The 17,650-nt window shown below is 30.1% G+C and overlaps 1 protein-coding gene and 1 non-coding gene across 2 annotated transcripts; both read left to right on the forward strand.

The window, feature by feature from the left end:
- LOC105171099 (LRR receptor-like serine/threonine-protein kinase FLS2) lies at positions 6,543 to 8,830 on the forward strand. The gene has a single exon (XM_011092115.2). It carries the CDS (start codon positions 6,671 to 6,673, stop codon positions 8,585 to 8,587), a length of 1,917 nt encoding a protein of 638 aa, XP_011090417.1. The 5' UTR covers positions 6,543 to 6,670; the 3' UTR covers positions 8,588 to 8,830.
- Positions 9,095 to 9,165, forward strand: TRNAG-GCC. The gene has a single exon. It is a non-coding gene; the product is annotated as a tRNA-Gly (tRNA).

Here is a 17,650-nt window from a genome sequence, read left to right on the forward strand (position 1 = left end):
AACGGTCATTGAAATGGTTTGGTTGTCAATCTTTGAAATAGTATTAAGCACGGTCAAATTTTTGTTTAGAACAGTCGCATCTAACTGTTTTAGGAACAACCAATCTTATTCGAAACATGTTTTTAAAATTATTTTAGCAATGATATTAGAAACTTTCAATCTTATTTAGGAACACGTATTTAGAACTATTTTAGCAATGGTATTAGGAACGCTCATTTGTTTGAATTTGTAACATTTTTTAGTAAAATCATTCCTAATTTTTTATTTTATAATAAATTTAAATAAATAATTTAATTTATATATTTTAATAAATTATAATAAACAATTATATTAATTAATAAAATTTTAATTAATTCTATTTATGAATTTAATTAATTAAATAAATATGAAATAAACATATGAAATATGAATAATTAGAAAAAAAGTATTATTGTAATATAAAATATTATTCGATTACAATATTGGAAAAAAAAAAAAACTTAATGTAAACCCTCCTCATCAGCATCGTTCATTTCATCGTCGTTCGACACTGTAGGGTCTGTTGGAGGCTGTAACGCATCTCCTGCATCATGGTCATCATGTCGACCATCATCTTCTCGAGCCGGCCTATGCGATCCTCCATGATCGGGTTTGATTGTGACGGTGGGGGTGGCAATGGTGATGCGTAGATCCATCTGGAGATGTGGGCCTCAAAATCAAAGCCAAATACATTGTCCTTGTTCTTCCCCCAACTATAGTCAACCACAACTGTTGCTTGGTCATCGCCATCGAACCTCTGATTCGACCAGGATATCGTGGCCCTCGGCCATGGGCTGAGGCTAATGATCCTCCATCAATTCTGGAACGTCTCCTGCAAAATAAGTAAAATTATTAGCATTTTACTCCAGAATTATATTAAAAAATTAAATTATATTGGTACTTACAGCCACCTCAGCTGCCCTCGGGCCGCGTCCAGCCTTCTTCTTGTAGCATTTGGTGAACAACTTCATTTGCTTGGATGGCAGACCGAGCTCTACCCCTATAAAAAAATAAAACAGTTAGCATAATATGTATAAAATAATGATAAACCTTTAAAAATAATGCAATTTACTTAAACTTTCAAGAATCTCTACCAATTGTAAGTAGTGATCATGGATGGTTGCATCCAAGCTACTCTACCAATCCAAGATGGTAAAATATGACTTGTATGGATTTGATTTCTATGAGACTTGGTTTTGTCCATAAATCAAAAGAAAACACCAATTGCACCTCAAACTAACTTTCTTCGTCTTGTGGCAATCTGCTGAAAAATCGATTCAACAGGGTTTCCACTGTGCTTAAGCGGTGCCGTTTCTGGAAAAAAGATAGAAGGACGGCGTCGTTTGTGGCAAGAGAAACTAAAAAAAAATAATATATTTTTTGGAATTCCAAGTAGGACAATAGGGCTCTTATGTATATGTGTAATATATATTCCATATTATCAAAGGGTGTGACGCATTATACTGTATACTCGTAATTTAGATTTTTCTCAACTCTAACTAAAAAATGTAGTGTGTGTCTGCGCATACGTGCACATGTACGAGTGGTAATTTGATCCATATTTGACAAAATCTGTCCCAGACTTGCTCCTATTCAAAAACTTGAAGGCGAGGATTGTCCGAATCTAGAGCAGGTCCTAGGTTCTTAAGTACCCGATATAATAAATTTTTTTAATTATTTTTTACTTTTCTTCACGTATCAGTTTTCTTCCTCTTCCTCCAAATTAGAATACCCCAAAGTTTAAACTCTCTTTTCTCTCAAATACTTGTTCAAAAATTGTCTCACAATACTTGACGAGGAGAAAGATGAAAAAATTGTTACAGATGTATAATGGCTATGACTGTTTGGATTGTTTTTTTATGAACAATTTCGTTTGTACTAAAAAAATTATTTGTTGTGTTAGAATATATGATGAACAATTTTATTTGTAAAGGATATGTTGAATTTTTCTTTTTTTTTTTATATATATATATTTGTAAAATAAATAAAAAATATAATAATTGGGTCTGTCGAGTTAAACTCGCCCCAGCGAATTTTGTACCAGGACGAGGTGGGGGGTAAAAAAACTAGGACAGGTTGGGTCCCGAGTCCTTTTCGGAGTCAGCAAGGTTGTTCCATCCAAGCCCGCTTATTCCCAACCCTATGTGCACGTGTGTGTGTGTGGGGGGGTATTCAACAAAATCGTCAGGCCTCCCCAACCGATCGACCCGGCCCAAATTGTACCGTAATTAGCGGGTTAAGAGTGGGTTGGGTTGATCTTGAGTTAGTAAAGAATAAACTACAGTTTAGCAATCGAGTTTAATTTTATATTTACATACACTACATAGATCGTATTCGACCATAATAATAATAAAGATAATAAAAAGGCGAAAAATAATAATAATATACTAAAATTCTTCACGTGTGTGTTGAAAGACTTAGGCTAGGACAAGGGTGTATATTTGAGGCTTTGTGTATTGAAGGTATGAATAGTCGTTACATACTTTTTATTTAAAAAAAATTATATTTACACCATCTGATCTCAAATTAATAATATCTTTTAAAAAAATTATACATACATCCACAAAAAACATCACCATTATTTACAAAAATTATTATTTCAACGTCTATATCATTCCATAAACTACCTAATATTGCTGTCAGAGATAATTTTTGCAGTTACCCAAAATACAATAATAATTTATATAAATAAATTATAGATCATGAAGCGTAAATGCAATTATCCTTTTAGAGCCACATTTCTTTAAACAAATGTTTTCATAGGTGTGGAGCTCATTGGGGGGTTGTTGAGTTGAGCCCAATAAGGACACAATTTGGGCCAAACATAAGGCAGCCCATCAGCCCCTGAAGTATGCTATCCTCGTTAATTACCCCTAAATTAAATAAATCTTCATTTATCCCCATTTTTGAATAATTTTTTAAATTAAATAAAAATTAATAAAAATATCCTTAACTACTAATAATATGATATATTCATATTAATGTCGTCTGTTGTTAAATATATCAACCAATTTGAAAAGTTTAAATTTTAAATTAACGAATAAAGAAGCAAAACTATCAAAATGGGTCTAGGTCTAGATTTAAATATTGCACACTAATTGACAGGCCTAACGTGTTGGACCTAAGGTTAGGTCAATGGGTGATTAGAGTTATTATATAAAAAGACCAAAAAAAAAAACCTCATTAATACCCAAATTACCTCATCTGATTATTTGGGTGCCAAAATAATAGACTCGAAAATTACTTGCAATATTTTTATCTTTAAAATTATATCTAGTGTATAAAAATTTATTTTAATTTAAAAGTACTAATATTTATTTTATTAATATATGACTAATTCAATATTAACTTACTAACATCATAAATGAACAAAAAGTAAAGTTAAATTTATTGATATATTTAACTATAGACGGATTAAGGTGAATATAGCATATTATTAATAGTTAAGGGTATTTTGGTCAATTTTTTATTTAATTTAAAGGATTATCACAAAGATATGGGGGTAATTGAAGGTTTTTCTGTTTAGGGGGTAATTGATGAAGGTGGTAAACTTTAGGGGTGCAAAATGTATTTAACTCTAAATTTGTAATATTATTTTTTTGGATTTTGAGTAATTAATATTAAATAAATTTTTAGAATAAATTAATTTTCTATAAGTCTATTTCCAAAAATAAGAACAGGTGGCTTCTCCAATTTTTCGTAATTTAGTCCTATAACTTACCAAAAATGACATTATTCCATTTTAGTTCTAATAGAACATATTTTACTAGTGCCAAATAATATTAAAAAAATACATTTTCAAATAAACATTCATTTTGAAAATGCACTAAAATATGGGCCCAATGTATTTTCATCGAAAAATAGTTAGAGGTATTAATTTGAAACAAAAACTTCATTATTTATGGTCTCAAGACCCTATTTATTTTAATTGGAGCACATCAAACGATGAATTTACGGATCATTATTATCTCAATCAATATCATATCATATGCGATACAGGATACTCGTTGAATGTGATATCCCCACATATACCATTGTATAACAATATCAGCACAGGCCATCATAACGCACACGCCATCCCCACCCCATCCCAATACGTAGCTATCTGCACAAGATATTTTTTGCAACTCTAAATACCCTAATACCCTACGCACCATCGTAACTAAAGTTAATAAATAAATTTAAGAAATTAAAATAATTTTAAATAAAAACTAAAAGTTACTATCGTTATACATATATCACTAACTATAAATAATAACTCGTGACAATATTCCCTTGTCACAAGCTTTAACAATGACAACTTACACGGAACTCTTGTCATTATTAAATACATACAAAATTTTTACTATAATCTGCATACTATAAATTAAAGGAGAGCATCTTTTTGGTGTCTCTTTTATTTTTGGTATGTTATTTTTTTTCCGGACCCACTAACTTCCACTTTTTCCGCACTATTTACAAGTAGTAAAACCTATTATTTTAAATAGTTATTTATTTTTAGGTAATATTTTTTCCTCTTTCTCCTACTTCAATTTTTTAGCAAATTTCAAGGGTATTAAATATAATTTTTTAAACTATAAGGATCTAAATGTAATTAGACCAAATTTCGGAGGAGGAAAATATAATTATCCCATTTTCTTATAATGTTCATAAAAATATAATTGGACGAGTACTCAAAACATCCATTTTTGTTTGATGTATCTTAAGAATCAGTCAAATTTCCTACCCAACAATGAACCAAATTTTGAAAACTTATTTGTTTAATCCAATTCCATTGAAAATACACTTTTTAATTGGAAATTTGCATCACGCTTTAATGAAAACACACTTCTCAAATCATACTTTCATGTTGACTTTTTAATAAATAAAAATAATATTATACATTAAAATTCAAAATATAATATCTAAAAAGTATGTATATAACAAATCAAATCCACACAAATTCCTATTTCTCATATCTGTAAATTTAGATTTGGAAGCATACAATCCAAATATATTTTCGTTTCTCAAATATAAATTAAATAAAATATTTTTTATCCTATTGAAAATGCTGAAAATTAAAAATATAAAAATAGAAACAAAACCAAACATTTTCGCCTGAAATAAAGCAATTTATAACTAAATCAAGAATTTGCATTAAAATGTAGGGTAAATTACAATGACCTCCCTAGTAGTTTGGTATAATTATAAATGAAAAAAATGCAAGCAACCCCCTTGTGATATCGCAAATGAGTAAACTACCCCTTAAGAAAAAATAAATAGCGATTTACCTCCCTGTATTTTTTAAAATACAACAATCTACCCCCCATGATTTCTAAAATAAAGCAATTTACCTCCCTGTATAAGGAGGTAAATTGCTTCATTTTAAAAAGTACAGGGGGATAAATTGCTATATTTTTTTCCATATGGGGATAATGTGCTCATTTTCAATATCTGTTATTCACCCAATTATAAATACCCTTCGTTGTTTAAAAAACTACAAATACTCTTAAGATGTTTGATGAAATTATGTAATACTTAAATAGAGGTATAAAATTGATACTAAAAGTGGTTAGAGAGGACAGCAATTCAAGTTGGCTTATAATTAAAGAAAAGTTGCATTTTTGTAAGTAAAATCGTGGAGGCTAAAAAATGCAATTATGAGTGGGGAATGATGGAAACCATATGTGGAGTAACGTCCAAACCAAGCTTATTTAATTATTTCTTCTTTATGACCAATACTTTTATTAAACCAAAAATAAGAAAAATGGATGTCCAAATGTGCAATCCCACCTTTGAATTTATTACAACTTCACATGTTATTACATGAACTCTACCAACTACTTCACATGACATGTCAATTCATATCTTATCTAGGAATTGAATTTTCCCACACTTTTTCCTCACTTGCAGATGAAATAAATACAGTTATGTCATGATAGTATAAATATAAATTCTTGAATTTTAAATACTATTACTGTTGTTTAATTCAAATTATCGAGCATGAGCAATTGTTTATTCAATTAAAGACATTACCGATGTGAAATATTATGGAAATTTTGATGCTACAATTCTGTATAATTCTAACCCCCGATGTTTGTATGATTGATATTAGACAAATATAGAGTTAAGTGGGACTGGTTAGGGCAATCGTCCCTCAATTGACTATATTGACAAACACTATAAATAAAATAAAATAAAACAATAATAATATAATATAAATTATTCATACTTTTGCGTAATTATATGACCCACTCTTGACAGCTAAAAAAACAAGGATAGTTTGTGTAATACTGTTGATGTTTTTGGAGGGTGTATGTATAATTTTTTTAAAAATATATGTGATTTGTGTAAATAATGTTGACGTTTTTGGTGGGTGTATATGTAATATTTCAAAATGCATGTGTAATTTGTATAAATAAACGTTAGATCAGGGGTTGCATATAATTTATGCTCTTGAAAATGAAGTTTATTGGCAAGTAAACACTATGGGAAAAGCGTGTTTGATGGTGATTTAAATATGGGTAATGGGAAGAGGTAGAGAATGCAAATTATTCCTCACCAAGACTAGAGGACTCAAACCACATGACAAAATTACAAAACCTACTTCCTGACACCACAAATCTCCAAGCTTAAACAACCACTCACGCTTCTCAAAAATCAATCCCCCAAAATGCACATCAATCATTCAAGAATCTCACTTGTTCTACTCCTCATTTTCTTGCCCTTCAAATCCAGGGCCTGTCACCCCACTGATAAACAAGCCCTTCTACACTTCAAGAAAACAATCACTTCTGACCCCTCCAACCTGCTCAAAACCTGGATGCCTCACACAGATTGCTGCACACTCTGGGAGGGCATTTCTTGCAGCTCTCCCTCCGGCCGGGTCGTCAATGTCTCCCGACCGGGCCTGTTTTCTGACCCGGATTCTCCTGTCGACACTTGGATGTCTGGGACTCTGTCTCCGTTTCTTGGAAACCTATCTTTTCTCCAAGTTCTTGATCTCAGCAACCTCAAGTACTTGTCGGGCCACATCCCTCCTCAATTGGGCAAGTTGTCCAAGTTGAATTACATGTTTCTTGAATCGAACAATCTCACCGGGCCGATCCCTGTCGCGTTCCAGGGATTGAATCAGCTGAAAAGCCTCTATCTTAGCAATAACCATTTGTCCGGCGTGGTCCCTAGTAGTCTTTTCAACAACTTCACTTTGCTCTCTCAGCTAGGCCTGTCAGGAAACCGCTTTTCGGGTCCAATCCCACCTTCTTTAGGCAGGATGGTTTCACTAACTAATCTTGATCTCCACGAAAATAACTTCTCAGGCAGAATACCAGAAACCATTGGAGAGCTCAAGAACATTGCATACATTGATCTGTCTGAGAACCAGATAGCTGGAACCATACCAGAATCCGTAGGTGGCCTCTCCAAGCTGGAGATCTTATATCTTAACGGCAACCGTCTCACCGGAAAAATCCCTTCGTCTGTAGACGGGCTTGTTTCGTTGCAGTTTCTTCGTTTATCGGAAAACAGGCTGACAGGTGCAATACCGCCTTCTATCGGCAACCTTCCAGTGATTCGAAGCCTGGTTTTCGAGAACAACAGGCTTGGTGGAAAGATACCTTCAACTATTGGCCATCTCACCACTCTTAATGCTATATACTTCTCTAACAACAGATTCACAGGCAAAATCCCAGCAAGTTTAGGGAACTTGAAAAATCTGCAGAGCCTGGATTTGTCAAGAAACCAACTTTACGGCCCGATTCCATCTCAGCTTCAGAAATTACAAACTCTGCAAGATTTAGACCTCTCATTCAATCCTCTGGCACTAGGAAGCATACCTGATTGGTTCAAGAAATTACGTCTTTTTCGTCTTCTCCTCTCAGGGACAGGGCTCAAAGGGGAGATGCCTAACTGGCTCTCATCTTCGTCTATATCGACCCTGGATTTGTCCAGCAATTCCCTGTCAGGGAAACTGCCTTCCTGGATGGGAAACATGACCAATCTTTCGTTTCTGAACTTATCAAACAACGGTTTCCATTCTTCGATCCCTGATGAATTCAAGAACCTGACACTGTTGACAGATGTTGATCTTCACTCCAACAAGCTCTCTGGAGACCTGAACCCTATATTCTTAAAGAGTTCGGAGTTTGCTCTTGGTCACTACAGTTCCATCGATCTTTCCTATAACATGTTCAAAGGACATATCGATGACAACATTGGAGACAACCCCGTGATGGACTTTCTTGAATCCATGATCCTATCCCACAATCCATTGGGAGGAAACATTCCGAAATCTCTTGGAAAATTGAGCTACTTGGAGGTTCTGGAACTTGAGGGAAACGGCCTGTCAGGGGAAATACCTCAGGAGCTTGGCAATGCAAAGTCACTGAAAACCGTTATACTGTCACACAACAATTTGAGTGGAGAAATCCCTGGACAAGTGCTGAATCTTGAATATATTCAGAGATTCGACGTTTCTTGGAACCGGTTGAGGGGAAAGATACCGCCCCACAAGGCTGTTATCCCGGTTTCCGGCTTCGTAGGGAATCCTGGATTGTGTGGAGCTCCACTGCCTCCATGCAAGCATTCCTAGTGGAAATGAGATGGAAACATTCCTTGACTCCATTCTTTGTTTTTCTATTTCTGTAAATTAACAGTTCTTACGACCACTGAAACATTATGCTCGACATTGCTGCAAGAAGATCAAGAATCTTAACTACAATTGGTGTAGGTATGTTGTTCAATCTTGTCAATGTGAGAATACAAAATGGTCTTGGACATGCTAAAGTATGCTGTTTCTATGGAGTGAGATTTAGAGCTGCATTTGAGGAGCTCAGCCAAAGAATATTGTTCTTAGTAGAATTCAAGAAAAACAACAACTATGCATGAGAGCATTTATGTATTTGAGTAGGTTATAACTCGATTCCATTACTGCAAACGTAATAAAGTATATTTAAAAATATCAAATTACTCGAGTCTTAATTCGATTTGATTCCATTCAAATTCGTTTGGATTCGATTAGATTAATAAGTAGACCAAATTCTCAAACACAATTTTTGAAGCTCTCAATTACTTTGGTTTTTCCTCATTCGAGCAACCAGCACCAGTGGTCTAGTGGTAGAATAGTACCCTGCCACGGTACAGACCCGGGTTCGATTCCCGGCTGGTGCATTCTCTGTTTTCCTTCTGCTCTTTCTGATGGGCAGATGTTTAAGACATGGCCGCGTTCTGATTGTAATTCTATTACAAATGCAATTGCATGCTATCACATACTCTATTCCAACAATCCCTTCTGATATTGCATGATATATTTTTACTTTGTCACCTGTTTTTTCCTTGTTTTTTTTTAATTTATTAATTCGTCGTACCAATTATATGAGTTCTGCAAGTTACCATATCAGACCACTTTCTGATAGAATTTTTCATCAAAAAACGGTTGCGTGCATCGAAAAACTCTAACCCAGACCAGGTTCGACCGACTCAAACTAACTATAAAACAAGTGTGATACAATTGTCGCATAATTGGTTACTTTTTTCTGAATTATACACCAATTACACAGCAACGAATTGCCCTTCTTATATAATTGGTTCGAATCCGAACAAAGATGAAGCCAAATCCTATCGGGCCCTGGTGGCCGACAGGGCTTGGTCCCCCAAAATATCCACTTTCTATAAATTTTATTAATTGTATTACCATTATATATTACATTAGTTTGTAGTTATTATTGTACTAATTTAAAACTCAATGCACAGAAATATAATATTAATGAGCATTGTGACTTAAAAAAATATTAAGTGATAACACATCTAAAATATAATGAGATTATTTAAGGTAAATGCTACAACTTCCCCTGAAATTTGATATAATTACGAATATTCCCTCGTTGTTTGAAAAATTATTAATTACTTTCTGATTTTAGCGGCCGTGTAATAATTAGCTCAATCCATTAGGTTTCCATCCATTTTTATGATGAACTGACCAAAACACACTTATGGATTAAAAATAATAATTTTATTTATTTTTAAAAACTTTCTGATTTTTTTAATGGACTAAGTAGATAATTTTTTTTAATTTTTAAAAATTTTTCATCCATCCCGTACGATTTTTTTTATAATTTTAATTTTTTTTAAAAAAATACAATAAAAATAAAGTTGACAATTTCATACATTTATTCAAGAATTACGTAATTTCATCAAACATTAGGAGTATTTATAATTTTTTAAAAATAAAAAAATATTTATAATTTTATCAAATATCAAATATAAGTTGGAAAATGATGATAGAAAAGTGGATATAAGAATGTGGTGAAAGATTGTGTTGTGTTTGGATGTTAACGTAAGCTCTTCTGCCCCTATAGTATCTGACAACTACGTGAAATAACCCGGCCCGGTTTTGGTTTTGGGTAGGCTCCGCATTGCGAGGCCGGCCTGGATGTGGATGTGGAGCACCGACACTGTCTGAAATTTCAAAAAACATGTCTCAGGTAATTCTCAATTACTTGTCAGAAATTTTGTCCAGTTACCACTTGACACGTAGCTACCCCCCCCAACAAGTCTATTGCTCGAAAGACTAAACTGAATTTTTCTACAACAATCTCCCATTATGTTTGTAATAATTATAAATATCCCTTATTATTTAAAAAATTATAAATATTTTTTATGTTTGAAAAAATTATGTAATTTTTGGATGGATGTATGAAATTGTCAACTTTGTGCATCAAACGACAAGGGGTATTCGTAATTATACAAAATTTTAGGGGAGGTAGTTGTAATTTATCCTTCTTCTTACACAAATCACATATTAAAATATTAGATAAATTAAAACACACTCTCTTGAAACTTAGCATATATAATTATAAATATTCTTTTATTAATTAAAAATTTATCAATATTCTTTAATATTTGATAAAATTATATAATTATTGAATGCAAACATGAAATTATCAACTTTAGTTTTACTATTTTTTTCTATTTTTTAGAAAAAAAATAAAAAGTCTGACGAGGTTGATGAAAAAATTTTAAAATGTACAAAGATCGACTGCTTTGTTTATAAAAATTTTAGAAAAATTTAAAAAATAAGTAAAAAATTGTAATTTATAATTATTAAGGACATTTTGGACAGTTCATTATAAAAAAGCTATGGAAACTCGACGGGGACTAACAAAATGAGTTAGTTGTTGACGGCTGTTAAAATAAAGGGTATTAGTAATTTTTCAAACAATAAGAGATATTTATATTATGTCGAACCTCAGACGAGCTTGTAAGTAATTTACCTTAAAATATTTTATATTTTAATATACGGTTAGACATAAATGCATTCAACCCTTTAATAGTGTTAGATATATCTTGCAGCCCCTAAAATATGCATGTAATCGTATTTACCCCCTAATCATTAGAGGTAATAAGAAACCTGACAAAATAATTTGACATTAATAGGACAAAATTGTCCTTCTCACTTACCCCCTATACTTTTTTATTTTAGTGATTTAAAATTTTATTTAAAAGATAATATTTAATATTTACAGCTTTTCATAAATTATGTAATACAAAATATATTTACGAGCTAAATATATGCAAATATATTTTACAAAGTAAATTATTTATATTAAAAAGATACATGTAATTATGTACAAATATATAATGAATACAATTTTTTTTTAAAAAAAATGTATGTTATATAACTTAGAAATTTAGGGGGTGCAAATATAACAATATTTTCGTCATAAAAAAAAATAGTCGATATCTTGAGGGGGCATTTTATTATATTTCATACCAGTAGAAGAAATATAATTTTTTGCTACAGTTAACTACTATAGTTAAAAGAAGAAAATCATGGCAAATGCAAATCAACCACGACTTCGCGACGGTCATTATTCGTTGTTTCTGCAAGTGAGGCCATAACATTAGCCATGACCAAAACCATGGCAAATATTTGAGCAATGGCTAAAGTCATGGCGAATATTGATTATTCGTGATAAAAATTTAAATTTTTGCTTTAATTTTGTTCGATCGTGATTAGTAGTATTGATTTACCATAATTTTTGAAATATGGTAATTTTTATACTATAATGAAAACTTAATTAATTTTTTTGTAGTGTACTTTTAGAAATAAATACACTTCATGCATAGTTGAAGGTGTGAAATGTATTTAACCCTTTAATATATTACAATATTTTTTTATTGATTAAAAATTTATCATATATTTTTTGTTATTTAATAAAATTATATAATCATCGAGCGAAGACATGATATTATTAATTTTAATATTATTATATTATTTTTTTCTTTTTTTTAAAAAAAATTCTGATGATGTTGATATATATATATTTTTAAATGTACAAAGATTCTCCACTCTATCCATAAAATTTTCAGAAAGTATTAATAAGTAAGTAAAATAAAAATTTATAATCCATAAAGATGAATATCGATAATTTTCAAACAACGAGGGTACTTATAATTATGTCAAACTTTAGAGGAGTTATTTAATATTTTACAATAAAAAATATTTCAAATTTTAATATACGCTCAGGCACAAAATGCCCTTCTCACTTACCTCATATACTTTTCATTTTAGGTCCGAATGTATATTTTATTAAAAATAATCTCCCATTAAACTACTTTTAGTAATTTAAAATTTTACTTATATTTTATTTAAAAATAATACTTAAATTTTATGTTTTTTTATAAATTATGTAATACGAAAAAAATTATATAAGCTCAATATATACAAATATATTTTGCAAAGTAAATTATTTATGTTAAAAAAATACATATACATATGTGTAGATATAATGAATATAATTTTATAAAAAAGTGTGCTATATAATTTAGAAATTTTATTGAATAAATGTACGAAAAGTTAAAATATATCATATCATTGCTCAAAAAATTATAGAATATTATAGATTTTCATTTTACAGTGTATACATATACATGTTTGATGTAATGTTTTAAAATTATATTCGTAATTTATTTTTTAAAAAAATTTGAAATAATAATGTAAGAAATAGATTATAAAAGTTTAGACTTTATATAGATTCTATACTATTTATAAAAGTCATAAATTTTGGGTAGTATTTACTTTAAATATAAGTTTTATAAAAATTCAAATATTCAGAAATTGTAATAGACTTATTTTAAGGGGTGTAAATAATAATGGGATATCCGTCATATGAAAATTTGTCCATATCATGCGCGAATATTTTGTTACATTTCATAATTATTTTTGGGATAATTACACTTTCCTCTCCTGATGTTTGAACTAATTACACGTAGACCCTTTGTGGTTTGAGAAATTACATTTATCACCCCTAAGGTTTGCTTCCATCTAACAATTATAAATCCCTCCGCTAGTCAAAATTCACTAAATTATTGATATTAATAAAAAAATCAGATAAAAAAATTATATTTATCCTCGATTGACTTATTACTGATTTATTGTAGGTCAAATAATTTTTTTTATGATGAAATTATCCTTATACGTCTTTATATTTAATGCATGTGATGAGGTATATCTTCACTGGTATAAAGGTTGTTTAGTCCTAAAAAATTATTTGACCTGTAATAATCAGTAATAAGTCAATCGATGGTAATTATCAATTTCTATTTGGTCTTTTTTTATCAATTTCAACAAATTCAATAAATTTTGACTAACAGACTCACTCTGTTAGATGAAAGCAAACTTCATGGGTGCTAGATGTAATTTCTCAAATAAGAAAAGGTTCACGTATAATTACACTAAACCTCAAGAGAGAGAAGTATAATTATTTCCTACATTTTGTGCATAGTTCAAAATTACAAAATGTATTTAACCCTTTAATATATTACAAATTGAAGTTATGCTATATCAGCATAATATAAGTAAAAAATGTCCGTCTTGATTGCCTGTTGGGGGGGGGGGGGGATTATTTGTTGGCACAAAAAATGGAAATGCAATGGTGATACTCTATAGACTCGTTCGAGAGAATTGTGCATGCGCTATGTGTATCAGTCAGAATCTTTATAGTTGACTTATAGTCACCAAAATTCAAAATCTAACAACATAGAACTCAATACGTAATTCAAACATATATCAATAGTATCAAACACTATAAGAAAAATTCAAACTCAAATCATGAACATAACAACGTTGGATCTCATCCATTAAACCGTAATAATTGATGGTGCAAGATCATTTGAATTAGGGAGGATGGGGACAAAAAGGTGGGAGAGGAGAAGGTGAGAGGACATATGGTTTGGGTTCTATAAATGTACTTGTTTTAGGACAAGTTGTGTCCTTGCTTCCAAGGCATGTCATCCCCAGCCCTTTTGTCATGAGAACCCACACACTACCCTCCAATTTTCATGACTACACTTCACTTTCTCTAGGACTTGAGATTTGGCTCTTGCAATGAGGTAATAACATTCAAGTTTCCTTAACTAAGAACACAAATATTTAAAATTAATATAGTTTTCACACACATACGATACGATACAGGTACAATATGTAAGATTTTCAGACTTGTCAAAATCTGAATAAACTATGTCTACACTGTATAATTTTTACCGGCATAATTCCGAATGGGAAAAAAAATAATAATGTTTTTGCAATCTTTTATTACTTTTAAGCATTTTTTTTATTATAATAATTCTAACCATGTTGTGGTGATAAAATGTTCAACTTTTATGGGTACTTTTAAAAATTACAATTAATATTTATTTCTATAATAGTTATTTAGTTTAAATTATTTGTAATTTATTAAGTGATATTCATGTAGAATAATATATTTAATCACTTCATTATATGTGTATATATATATATATATATATATATATATTTGAATAAATCATGATGCTTCCCACTGGGCTCAAATTGATTTACCTTAAAGTCAACATCAACCCCATTTCAAATTTCAAAAATTTGAAAGAATTTATACTCACACATAACAAAGCAACGTACATTTAAATTTGAATTATTCGGACCAGACCATATTAGCAAAATAACTTGCCTCAACATATTTTGCTCACACCCCATTAATAATATATTAATTATACTATAAATATAATATATTTTTTATATTATTTTACTTTTTGTTATAAAAAAATTGGGTAGTTTTCGATTTTGGTGACATTATGACTCATGGCAATGCTTCTAAGATCATAGATCGTTTACAATTGTACTTACAGATAACCCGCCAATATAATCCTCACATCGGGTAGAAAGAATCAAACCCACAATCATCCGACTGGAAGTGATTCGTCCTTACCAACTAAGCCAACAAGTGTTGGATGTCACATGATTTTATTGGGTATGGCCGAAACTACTGTAATTATCACGAGTTTGGTCATCCTTCTTAAAAATTGTACATCAGGTATATAATAAGTATGATGTGGTTGTAATTTGAGTGGTGGAGTGAATGAAAAAATTACCCTCGACACGTTTGGAGAGAGAGAGAATTTAATAATTGGCGTTGTCTTGTCAAATCAATAAACAGTTACGCAAAATCGCACAGACAGACAAAAAAATGTCAATATCTATTACACAAACTACCCCTCTATTTTTTGACTGTCAGGAATGATTTATATAAGTATGCAAAATGTATGAATAGTTTGTGTAAGTAGACCGTATGTCAAAAAGTGTAAATGTAATTATCTATAAAATATTAAAATTTCAAGTATGTATAGTGGAGTTGCGAGTTTTAATGTGTGATAACTGGTGAAGTAAATATATTTATTGTATATTTTATATATATAAAATTAATTTTATACACTTATAAATAATTTAATATTATTAATATATTTATCAAAGTGTAATACACTGATCGTATACAACACAAAAACTAAATAAAAATGAGATTAAAATAAGGATATTAAGAGCATAATTATTAAGGTAATAATGAAAGTTAATTTGGTATCAACTTTATAGCTGTCACACTCTTTTGAGTAATCTACTTGGATTAATCATTCATTCATTTCATGCCATAAATAGGAAAAAGTGGTAATAAAAGTATTAATTACCTCTATTTTTTAAATTATTATATATAAATGAAAAATAACACTTTTCATCCATTAATTTGAAACTTTTTTACTTTTGGTCCAAATGATTATAGAATTCTCATTTTTTGATCTCGTAATTTCTGAAAAATAGTATTTTTGGTCCCATAATACCTTTTTATTAGATATTTTAACGAAAATTATCCCGTACTTAGCAAGTGATTGTTAGGACTTTTACACTTTTGGTCCCATTGATTACAAAATTCTTATTTTTAATTTCATAACTTTTAAAAAAAGTTATATTTTTGGATCCATAAATTTAACGGCCACGTGATTTTTTTCATTAAATATATAACAGAATAGTGTTATGAGATCATAAGTGTTATCTTTGTGAAATTACTTGATCACAAGTTAGAATCTCATAAAGAATGAGATCGAAAGTGAAAAAAAAATCCTAAATTACAGGATAAAAAAAAAATACTATTTGACATATATATAAATATGATAATTTCATTTTTCGTCCCCAAAGTGGACCCTTTTTTCAATTTTAGTACCCCAGGTTCCCAAGTCATCAGACTTGATATCCAGAGTTTTTAATTCCATCTACCTTAGTACCCTCCGTTAGGTTTACTGTTAAAACAAATGGCCAACCCAATTTTGAAGGAAAAAATTAAGCGGGATCTTGTCTATACAAGAGCATGTTTGGCTGTCATTTTATTCAACACACAAAAAAATTCTATTTTGATAGTGAGGACTATAATCTAAAAAAAAATATTTTAAACCCAATTTCTATTAGAAAAATACTACTTCATGAAATCGTTATGGAAATACCAATTCAAATGTTTTTCCCAATTTATAATCATTATGGAAATAAAAAATGCATGCTAAATGTTAAATAATATAGAGAGAATCGCCTAGTAATAATTCAAGAAAAATAACAGAAATTTATATCCCATCACCACTCGCATTATTCATAAAAAATAAACGGAGAAAAATCGAATAAACCACTCAAAATGTGTTAATGTACTTTTGAATTAAATAAAATTATATATCCTTACTTTGATATATTATACTGTTGTTTGTGCACAAAATAAGAAATACATTTCAATTATTGTTTTTGTTGAGAGAATTTTGTTTATAAATTTATTAAAACTTTTTGTACTAATCACAAAAATAAAAAGCCAAAAAAAATCATTTGTTAAAATAATTAAAATAAAAGTATAAAAAATTATAGCATAAACCCTTAACAAATAGAGTATGACAACAGTTGCGTTATGGCCAAGCAAAAAAAAAAAAAAACGTGCTTTCTTCAGTAAAATTGGTATTTTTTGAAAATATTGATTAAATATGCATTTTTTTTAAATTATTGTTTTTTCAATTATGAAATTAAAATCGAAATGAATCAAAATAGAAGTTTTTTTCTATGTTGAATAAAATGGAAACCATACGTGCCCTTACATAGACAAATTCCCGTCTAATTTTTCCTCTAAAATTGGGTTGACCATTTATTTTAACAGTCAACTTACGGAGGGTACTTAAGTGAATAAAAATTAAAAACTTCGGATACTAAATCTGACGACTCAGAAATCTAAGATACTAAAACTGAAAAATGAATATAATTTAGATATTAAAAATGAAATTATCCCTATATAAATTTATACTTTCTGAAGGAGGTGGAGGGCCC

The sequence above is a fragment of the Sesamum indicum genome, linkage group LG9 (assembly GCF_000512975.1).
Source record: "Sesamum indicum cultivar Zhongzhi No. 13 linkage group LG9, S_indicum_v1.0, whole genome shotgun sequence".
Classification (NCBI taxonomy): Eukaryota; Viridiplantae; Streptophyta; class Magnoliopsida; order Lamiales; family Pedaliaceae; genus Sesamum; species Sesamum indicum.